Source organism: Dermacentor andersoni, chromosome 1, assembly GCF_023375885.2.
Source record: "Dermacentor andersoni chromosome 1, qqDerAnde1_hic_scaffold, whole genome shotgun sequence".
NCBI classification, from domain to species: domain Eukaryota; kingdom Metazoa; phylum Arthropoda; class Arachnida; order Ixodida; family Ixodidae; genus Dermacentor; species Dermacentor andersoni.
The window spans coordinates 332518919-332529640 of record NC_092814.1 but is presented as its reverse complement, the minus strand read 5'-3'; the positions used below and the strand labels follow the sequence as shown (position 1 = coordinate 332529640).

Sequence of the window (10722 nt, the reverse complement as noted above, 5' to 3'; positions counted from 1 at the left end):
GTTACTGTGTGCTAGAATATTCTAGCACACTGTAGTTAGGGAAATGATGGAGCATGTTTTATTGGAATGTGAAGATATCTGCCCAGCGGTTGATTTGGTCATCACTGGCCTCCTTGCAGCTTGGGTTCAGCGAGAGCAGGAAGAAAGTAAACATGTCTGCAATAGGTAATCTCTAAAAGAGGCGATTGGAAGACTGGTGGGGAAACGGCAAACAACAAAAGCGCACAAAAACAAAGTTCACAATAGGGGGCTCAGAAGCTTTGGTTACGGGAATCAATCGCGTTTTTCTTTTTTCTTTTTTAACATAGGCAAGATATTACGTAATAAAATAACAAGCGCTTGGTGGCGAAACCCATCACCCCGTTCCAAAGAGGATGCTCCTAACATTCATCCACCTATCCTCGCAACTTCGCGAAAAAAACGAGAGTGCACGAAGTTTTTTGCACTACAGTGTTTTGTGCTTTTCGCAACCGCGCTTCGCAGCAGCGTTGCCGGCCGAGTTTACCATAAAATCCCCGCTCAAGCCAAAAAGTACCTACGAATCCCTACTGTTCTTATACTTGTCCCTATGCTTGAAGCAGACATCTGGAGCATATGCATATGAGAATATATTATGCTTAAAACGCATATGTTTGTAGCATTGGCAGCATTAGATGTCATAGCTATTGACCTCACAACGAACATGCAAATTTTAACTAAGAAACGTTATTACTCTGTACGGGCAAACACTCGATGTGAAATTTTATTCTCGACTCTGAAAGGTCTAAAGTTTTTGTGTAAACGCGGTGTAAACTCTGCAGGCTAAAGATGTTTTGGTTTCGTTGCTTATCAAACCAATTGGTCAAACACGCGCAGGCTCTCATCTTGTTTTCCTTATCTCTCTCTTTTGCAGCATTACACTTTGTCTATTCCATAAGCTTTACTATTCATCACTTAACAGTGCTCCTTACATCACACCACCCGCATACATACCTCCTCGCACTGGTCACCAACTGCAAGTTTCCCGTACACGTGTGAGAACTGTTAATTTTTCAGCATCCTTTTTTCCCTCGTGCAGCCGAAGGCTGGAACGGTCGCTTTCACCTGTCCATCATCTTTTTCTGCCAATGTGACTGAGTACCTAAATTTCAGTGTTTTATTTATTCTTTATGTACACCCACCCCTTATGTAATACCCCCTAGTGGGGTCTTTAAGGTAAATAAATGAAATGAAATTACAAGAAAGAAAAATTATATGGGCGTCGTCATGCTCGATACTGAACTGGGACTTGGGCGAGAAGCTGCAATAAATAAACTATGGGAAACAGGGTCAAGAGACTAGCGCGGCTCGCTACTACAGTACAAAAACGGTGTTTCTGATGCCGCACAAGATCCTGAATGTCGGTGGCAGCGAAGGAAAAGTGCCGTGCAATGTATTCGTAGCCTTTTTCAGACAATCGGTCAGAGCGCTGTGCCCTCAGTACTATGCTAGCAGGGCGTGTTCGTTTTCCCGGTCTTTCCTCCTCTTCGAGCCTTGTTTGTTTGCCTCGTCGGTTACCTCGGTGCGCTGCCGGAGCTAGGACGAGGCGAGGGAGCGTAGCGGGCACCCTATCGGCCCTATCTAGGGACCATTCTCGGATGCCAGTCACTAACCGCCCTAACCGTACAGTACGCGATTTCCCTACGTGAAACGCTGGCGCTCGGCTAGGACACGCCAACTCAAAAAAGCCCCTTCATCCACTGGTCGGCGGCAACGTGTATGGAGGGGCTTTAGCCAACTCCAGCTCAGTGTTGCAGTAAAAACTAGTAAAAACTCCACGATACCAACAATACGTTACATTCGGCATGACATCATGTGCTCTGGCACATACGTAACTACGACAAACACAGGCACTCTCATTTTTTGTTAGGCTGCCGATCCGTTTAATCCACGGAGAAAAGAAAAAAAAGTGTTTTCCTTTCCTCCATAGTTTACTCTGTTTCGCTTGTTTTTCTTGGAAACGAAACTGATACAGCAATAAAAAGTAGCGCTTGTGATGGCGCTAGTTACAGCACCAACTGGTACGGAACGGGAACCTGCCTCCGAAAGAAAAACGAAACTGCGGATTGTGTACGGGCAACGCATGGTTAGCTCACCCACGTGTAGAATGTCTGCCTCATTTATTTCACTCGGTGGGTTGTCTGTGAATCTCTTCTCGCGTTGAACGCTGGTATGATAGGGACAAATGTGCTGCATGTGCATCACAGCAGTTAAGCGATGGAGACTGAAGGCGGCCAGCCGCGTACAACTTTCGAAAACAACGCGGACAGCTGTGAAGTTGAGCAGCCTGTCGTTGCAAATGGTGCAAGCGACGAACCAGTAAAAAAAGAGTTCAACTCGTTGAGCATCTCTGAACTGGAGGCTGTGTTAAGTGACCCAAACTCCACGGTGTCAAAACGCTACCGGAAAAGAGTTTTGCGAAGAATAGAGTGGCTCAAGCGGAGACCCGAGAGAAGGTATATATATTTTAATGTCACGAACCACGACCTCCTCTTATAAACACAACCTCCGCTGTTCCATTACAGAATGTACTGTGTGTTTCAGTGCAACGCAACAAAATCTTGTTCTGTAATACAATAAAATGTGTTGAGGCGGTGAACTTGATGTAGTGCATATGGTGCGCTCAAATTTATCGAGTAGGATGCCCATGTTAGGACTGCGAAATTGGGGCTGGTCATATAGAAGCACGGCCAAATATTTTTCAGGAATCCTCCATTTGGCACATTCTATCAGTCACCAAAAGGCGCTATATTACGTTTCCTATAATGAATCATTATGGCTCTAACGATGACTGGCTCTGTTATTGCAGTTCCCGCATGTGTCCAAAATCCGCGCATTCAAAATGAAACGGTGCATTCCATTTAAATTGTGTGTATCATTCAGTTTCTGACACTTACCATGCCTTGCGGAAAAAACTCGAATTTTTGTCCTCACTAAGAAAGGAATGTGTCAGTGTATTTTCAGTGTAAATACCCACAGGATGTACCACGTAAATTAACCATGCTTTTAAAATTGGCGGTGCGTCCATCCCCTAGAGATGACTGGCGACTTTATTTCTATTAGAAATCGATCAGATGGGTAGTGCATAGTTATGTTTTATGTAATTATGAAAGGCAGCACATACCCCGTGACCCAAGTTCAATAAAGAGTAGAACAGTGACCCATGCAGGTTGGCAAGAAGGAGGGCCATTGAAGAGTGGCACTCCCCCGGTGGCACATATCCAGTGACCCAATCTGGTGTCAAAAAGGCTTATTCAAGAGCACCACATATCCAGTGTAGAAAAAAGTTAAATGCGGCCAGCTGTGCAGGCAATGAAAAGACTGGAATACGTGGGGGCTATGCCATCACTCCTGTCTGAGTTTATCTAACACATTGCCATATAAGCATCTATAATTGGTGCTGAAAACCCATGTGGAGACCTGCCCATATTCTACTCACACCTGACCGACTAATGTTGTTTCGCATTGCGGGCGGCAAGGAATTGACTGATGGCGAACTTGGGTGGTCTTCGAAAGTTATACGATGCCACATGGCTGAACATCTGATGTCTGGGTGTACTCAACATGCTATTTCCAACAGTCTCAGCGATGCTTATCCACATCATTCAGCGGGCTCTACCTCACGTCATTCTCAGTTTTACATGAGCAAAACAGAGCTGTGCTTTGCGGACATGATCATCTGGCAGTTCTTCTGCGCAAGCCTCTGAGTCAGTTTCACCAGCAGCTACGTCAAATGGCGACTTCAACGATCTGCTACAGCTTATGCGAGTGGAACTCGAAAGCAGAGAGCAATGTGCGTCACCATCTAAACAACCCTCAGTAGATGAGTGTACTGACAGACAACTTTGCGGTACACTTACAGCATCCATTTTACAATCTACATCTGTCGCCAGGTTTGAATGTTTCTTCTGTCACACTCAAAAAGATGGAACACGCAACTGCAATGTTGATATACCTATTGCTGTCAAGAAAGAGCAGTTGACAAAAGGCAACTGATGCTTCCGCTACACATCAAGAGGTCATTGAGCGAAAGATTGCAGAGTCAAGCTCACCTGCTGTTCTTGCTGTAGAAGATATCCGTCAAGTATGCGTGACCTCAATTACAAGAGGACTACGATGACAACAGGGCCACCAGGAAGCAGTACGGTGTGTGTTTCTTCTAGCACTCTTTCTTCCTGTGAAGATGCATCATCCACCAACCAACGCACTACGGACAACATGGTGTGTCTCCAAACATTCTGCACACAGATCGTGAATGACGACAAAAGCAGATACGTCTACGGTATTCTGGATCGAAATAGTCGAAGGACTTTTATGCAAGAAGACGTGGTCCTGAAGCTTAAACTCAAGGTGGTTAGAGAGACATCACAAGCTCTGACCACTTTCGGACACATTTGTTTATCAGTAGCAGAAAAGCGCAAGAAGGTAGAAGTACTGCTTTGCAATCGGTACAGCAAAGCTATTTTCAGCATAGAAGCTGTCGTCATCCCTGCCATCTGCCATGATGTAGCTGTGCTGGCAATGGATAACACATTTTTACAAGCATTCAGAGCTCAAGACAAGCTACTGGCGAATGATTACTTAGTTTTTAAAGATACCTGACTCTGAGATTGGCTTGCTAATATCTGAGATTGGCTTGCTAATAGGTTCTGACTACCTACGGCAAGTCGTCACAGGTGAAGTCATCCACTGCCCAGACGTTTGAGGCCTTGTAGCGACTGACACTGTATTCTGTTGGACAATCCAAGGACCGGTCTGTCAAAAGGCTCTTTTGGACTGCAGCACTCGTCTCCTGATCAGCGTCTTATGAGTGGATACTAAAAAAAAATCGACAGCAGAAATCCTGCTGTCTTTCTGGAAAATTTAGCCCATGGGCATCACTGACTCGAGCGAATGTCTCTCTGATAAGGAACTCATTCAGTTAAAGGAGGCGGTCAAAGATTCTAGTGGGAGATACATGGTTGTGCTGCCGTAGAAAGACGAATGCAAGAATCTTTTGGAGGACATCTGTGATACGACTGTCAACTGTCATCAAGAGCTCATCAAAAGACTTGCTCATCATGATGGTCTACTGGAGAAAAATGGCGGAATGGTAAGCCTATACTTACAGTTTGGGCACGCTGAAGTTGTGTCCAAAATGGGCTCTGATGATAACACAGTATATTACATGCCATATCGCGAAATTATACGAGAGGACTCTCTGACAACGAAGTTGCGAGTTGTGTTTGACATGTTATCGCATGCAAAAGAATACATGTCACTCAGTGAATGTTTGGAAAACGGGATGAACTTTAATTGAGAACTCCAAGTTTTGCTTCGTTCTCGATGGTGTCCAATAGCCATAAATGCTGCCATCGAGAAGGCGTATAGAAGTACAGGAATTGAATCACAATGCATTTCGTTTTCTGTGGTTTGAGAATGTACCCTGTGGTGAAAACAATAGTATCGTTGAATGGCGAATGACATGCGTGCCATTTGGATTGACATCAAGCCCTTTTGTTCTAATGGCGACAATACACCACCACTTGTACAACGTAAGCACAGAAGACGGAATGCTCACTGGAAAGTGGAAGAAGAGTTTCTGTGTGGATGATTCGCTGATAAGAGCCGAAAGTTTTGACAAAGGCTTGGATGTGTACAACGGGGCAAGGTTAATTATGAGTAACGCCAGAATGAACCTTCAGAAGTGGAAGACAAACTACAGCCAACTACAGGAAGTTTTTGAGGGAAATGAAGAGGGTCTAGAAGAATTTGACAGCAGCTCAGCAGCAGATCTAGGTATGCACTGGAACTCCAATGACAACTATTGGAATGTTCTACGAAGTCAATAATGGAGTTTCTAGCTTCAGTCAAGACAGACACCAAGCGCACATTACTAAGAACATCATTAAAGATATTCGATCCCCTTGGCGTTCTCTTGCCTGTTACTGCAACTTCCGAGCTTCTATTGCGAAGGTTACAGTATTTGGGAATCTCATGGCATGCTGGACGACGGAAGGAACTGGAAGCGACCTTGACGGAGTGGTGTGCTGAAGTCACTCAGCACAGGACGACCAAGGTTTCACGATATGTCAGGACTCAACCCTGAGAAGACGACAGGTAAAGAGTTGAGGACTCTACTCCTACAATTTAGGGCTATGTCCAACTCCTGCATTTTGACCTATGGATATTCACAAGCAGAACTGCCCTCAGTGTGCCCGGCCTGCTTTCTGGTTGGGAATTCGATCCTTACCTGTCGAGGAGATTGTATGCTTCATTACTGTCGGAAGCTTATTGATCACCTGTGGAAACAATGGCAATGATAGAAAAAAGTCTTTCCTGAAATTGAGATCTATGCTGCAGTACCCTGAAGGATCTGACCAAAGTATGATAATGCGTGAAGTCATTTTTACTGCAAGATGACAAAGCTTCAATGTTTTTTTTACCACTGACTCTAGTACTGCAAGCATATCCCTGTCACGATGGATTGGTGCAACCTTGCTGCATCAAAACAAGGCAGCAAAGTACTTAAAAGGCCTGTTCAAGTTTTGCATCACCTGGAGATGCCAAGTGCAGCTTCTTGGGCAGGGCATGATATAGAAAATGAAGCTAAGTAATAGAAGCGACCAGCCAGTGTAAGCAAAGAAAAGAAAGAGGACTTTAGAATGCGTAGGTGCTATGCCATGGCTCCTGTCTGAGGTTTACTAACCCGTTGCCATCTAAGCATCTATACCCATTGTTGCACACCCAGTAACCCATGTCGGTCCAACAGTTGGATTTGAACTCTGTGCCCTCAGCACAGCAGCCAGATGCTCGACCCATTTGATCATGGACTACCCAGTGACCTAAGTAGGTAGGAAAGAGGCTATGTGCAACACACACACACACACACACACACACACACACACACACACACGCACGCACGCACGCACGCACGCACACACACACACACACACACACACACACACACACACACACACACACACACACACAGCAAACTGGGGGGGAAGTTCCCAAAGAATGCTCATTGCGTTAAAAACCCAGGTTTGTGCTAATTTTACAATGCATGTGAGTATGTTTTTAAATCAAATTGCCTTTTAATAGCTTGGGATGCTGACATTTTTTCATACACAAGGATGGACTGCTGGTGGTATTTTGATTTCCTTACTGGTGGAGTATGTGAAGGTATGAGACTGCAGTATGAGGACATGGCTTCTCGGACACCGTAAACCACAAGTTGCATTAGCAGCTAGGTAAACATCAATGATGCTGAAACAACCTTGGAATGTTTTAAAGTCCATTACAAAGCACACTGCAAACTCTGCTCATTGCAGGTCATCTAATTGTCCCTTCCTTATTAGTAAAAAAAATAATTAAGAGCCCTTCCACTATGTGAAGACAGAAGACCAGCGAAGCAGTTTAGAGCACGACACAGCGGTGACCCAGAATGTTGAACAAAAGTACGAAGGTATTTATTGTCCTAACCTGTGATCATCGTGGCGATATAAGTATGTGCACACGTATTTGCGTATCACCTCTGTTATTTAATTAAATGTGTCCGTCATGCAAGACAGTGAATGGCTCATACCCCCTTTAAGCAATGGTTCATACACTGTAAACACAGCCTCCCCATTCTGACGACAGAAAAGTGAAATTCTACGCAGGAATGATGAGTGGCAATGGAACCAGCTGTGGAAGACGACGACGCTCAAGCCATTGCTGATGATAGCTTTTTGCTCAACGGAGCCAGTTGTGGATGAAGATCACCACGAACGCGCGAGCAGTGGCACTAGCGCGTTTGCACGGTTGGCACTGAGAATTTTTTTAACAGTCCTTTTTGAAAAAGTTGTGCAAAACATTTTTCAAAAATATCTGTTCTTACCCTTGTGCCTGAGACCCCTTTGGATCCGATGTGTGACAAGGGTAGTTCAAGGGCTTGTTAAGGTCCCTGTGCCCACAGGGGTATGTGCCATTGAGCTTGGACCCTTGCTGCACTATCACCAAGATCGGCCTACGTGATGATTTGTTTTTGTCAACATTATTGGGGGGGGGGACACTTTATTTTTTCAGATCCTAGCTCCTAGACAGCTTCACTGTAAAAAAACGAAAGTTGTTTGTTGTTGTACTGATCTTAGAGGGATAATATATGGCAATATTTTAAGCTGCGTTTATGGATTAGTTAGGAATTTGTTAGCACAGCAATATTTTTTGTCTTGGCCCAACTTGTGTGAGACATCTCATGAGTGTGTATGCAGAGATGAAGCCTGTATAAAGACTGAAAAATATCACTGGTTTCTGTATTTATTGCTGTCCTTAAAAAGGGACTTGAAGCTTGTTCATGCTTGTATAATCTCACAGCTAGGTAAATTAAGGTCAGCACAGCTCCTTCATGTTGATGTTTTCAGTACTTCTATCTGTCATTTATTTATAGAGAATCGACCTTGGGGAAGCCGCGAAACATTTTTATGAGGAAGGTTTCTTCTCTTTCAACATTGCAGCATAACTGTGAGAGTGTTTTTCATTCTGGCATAACATTTAACATGAAAGAGCTGGCAGAGTTATAAAATACAACACTGCTGCTCTTGCACTGCAGTCTGCTTTAGATGCTTTCAATGAACGACCTGCAAAAAATGTAAGCTGGATGCCCCCTTCTAATTGAAAACTCGCGTTGATAGACATCCTCTTCACTTCTTTTCGAAAACAAAATGGCAATGCCTTATCTGCCTGTTTAGTGAGCACCCTAAACGTGAAGGGTAACAAAAGGACTTCAACAGGCATTGCAGGTTCAGTTTGAAAAAAAAAAAAAAAAAAAGGTCAGCTGGAATAAACGCTTGGAGCAAAGCCTTTTAGAGCAGCTAAATTATACGATTTCGGCACATTCTTCATTGACAGAAACAGGAAGCAGCGTTGGATGTGTACTGTCAGCCACTTGTGACATTTATCTAATCTTCCTATGACTCTAGAGAATTGTGTAGTGTATGGTGCTGTGTATTGGTGCACTTTAATCAGCCTGTGCATGCCATTAACCTGGTGCTTAATTGTGACTTGGCCTGCTTGTGTGTCTCAGCAGTACTCATCTCTAATGTGCTGTGAATATAACTGTTACTCATCTCTAATGTGCTGTGAATGAACTACAAGTGAATTAAATTTAGCAGAACTCCCAAGATTTATCAAAACCCAAACGATTTAGAACCTGTTCAGCTCCTTCTTCAGGGGCGAGATTGCAAGAGGTGAAGTGGTGCTTATGAAGGTTTTGTACTTGCTCCTCGTAATGACGGAAGTGTGGCAATCTTGCCCAAACCTTCACATAAATTCTTAGGAGAGTTCCCAAAGAATGGGTAATGTTTTGGGCTTTTTTGTTTTCTAAATGCCACGACTTCTAAAAGAGCCACCTCTGGTAATTATTTTATCTCACCAATACAATGGCACTGTTGGTGTCAAAGCAGTGGTCGAATCGCTCACAGTACTCTGCCACAGCACTGCGTTCTTTGTTGAAATGACAAAGTTACTTTTTATGTTGTCAGATTCTTTGGTCACAACTAAGTAGATCTCTGCCATATGTTCACCTATGAAGTTAAGATGAAGTTGCATAGATGTCGTGGAACAGTTGTATCTTGGTGCAGCCACTGAATTCATGCCAGCAGTACTATATGTCAAATCAAATTGTGGGGCTTTTCAACAGATTTCAAAGGAAATAAATGGGCTGTTTAACAGAAGTCTCTAACCAGTACCCATTTTAGTAAATGGCGCAAAGCTACCTTTGCATGCACAAGTGCACTGTTTTGCCATTACATTGTTATGCAGTTCCACTGCTTTCTGGCTTTGATGCAGGGCTTTGGAGAAAGAGAAGAAGAAACGCAAGCGTGAGGAGTCTAAAGCTGCAAATGGGGATGCAATAGTGCACAAGAGGCCTAAGTTCACAAAGATGGACGAATCCTTGTGCAAAATTCGGGTAGCCATCGACCTCTCTTTGGATAGCCACATGACCGACAAGGTACAGTAAGATTTAGGTGATCATCATAGGTATGCAAACTATAAGGATGTACAACAAGAAATCTATGTGTGAGCGTGTAAATTGGGTGGCTCATCATTTTACGCAGAATAGTTTCCTCGACAGAAGGTCTTAGGAGATACTTTCAGGCTATATGTAACACACACCACAACATAACACAGCACAGAAATGTAATGTTTCTGAACTGCTGGCTGCCAATGAACAGAGCACTTGATTGTGTCATGAAAAGATGAATGCTTTAGTATTGCTGTGTAGAATTTTTTGCATTCATTCATAGTGGAATGCTTGGATTTTTGGTGAGTGTTAATGACAGTTTTCTTTCATTACCCTATCCTTTAGTGCATAACTTGCATCAATGGGCTAAATTCTGCACCAGGAGTGTTCTATGGCCAGTAGCAAACCTTCAATAGAATACTGTTTGTTAGGGGCTGCAGTAACAGATACTTGTGATTTTGACTGCAGATCTAAGGGCAATGCATTTGAAACTGAGAAAGATAAGGATACTGGCACAAGTAAGATGCACAGTCCACATGTTGTGTAAACATGTGTCCACATGTTTTGTACCCTGTAAAGTTGCATGTAGATCAACATGAGCTGGTTACTTGCTGGGGTGGCTTAGTGGCTATGGCATTCTGCTGCTAAGCATGAGGTTGTTTGTGGTTTGGTTACCTGCTGTGGCGGCCACATTGCAGTGGGAGTGAAATGCAAAAGGA

The 10722-nt window shown here is 43.7% G+C and overlaps 1 protein-coding gene across 2 annotated transcripts in view; it reads left to right on the top strand.

The window, feature by feature from the left end:
• Positions 1-2047: 2047 nt before the first annotated feature.
• Positions 2048-10722, top strand: part of LOC126516802 (tRNA methyltransferase 10 homolog A-like) — a 33595-nt gene continuing 24920 nt past the window's right edge. The window contains exons 1-2 of one of the 2 annotated variants that reach the window (XM_055064040.2): positions 2048-2474; positions 9829-9991. In XM_055064040.2, the coding sequence (XP_054920015.1) occupies positions 2236-2474; positions 9829-9991 (402 nt within the window). In that variant the 5' untranslated portion in view covers positions 2048-2235. The remainder of the gene's footprint in view (positions 2475-9828; positions 9992-10722) is intronic. The other variant, XM_050166908.3, reaches the window with a different exon arrangement.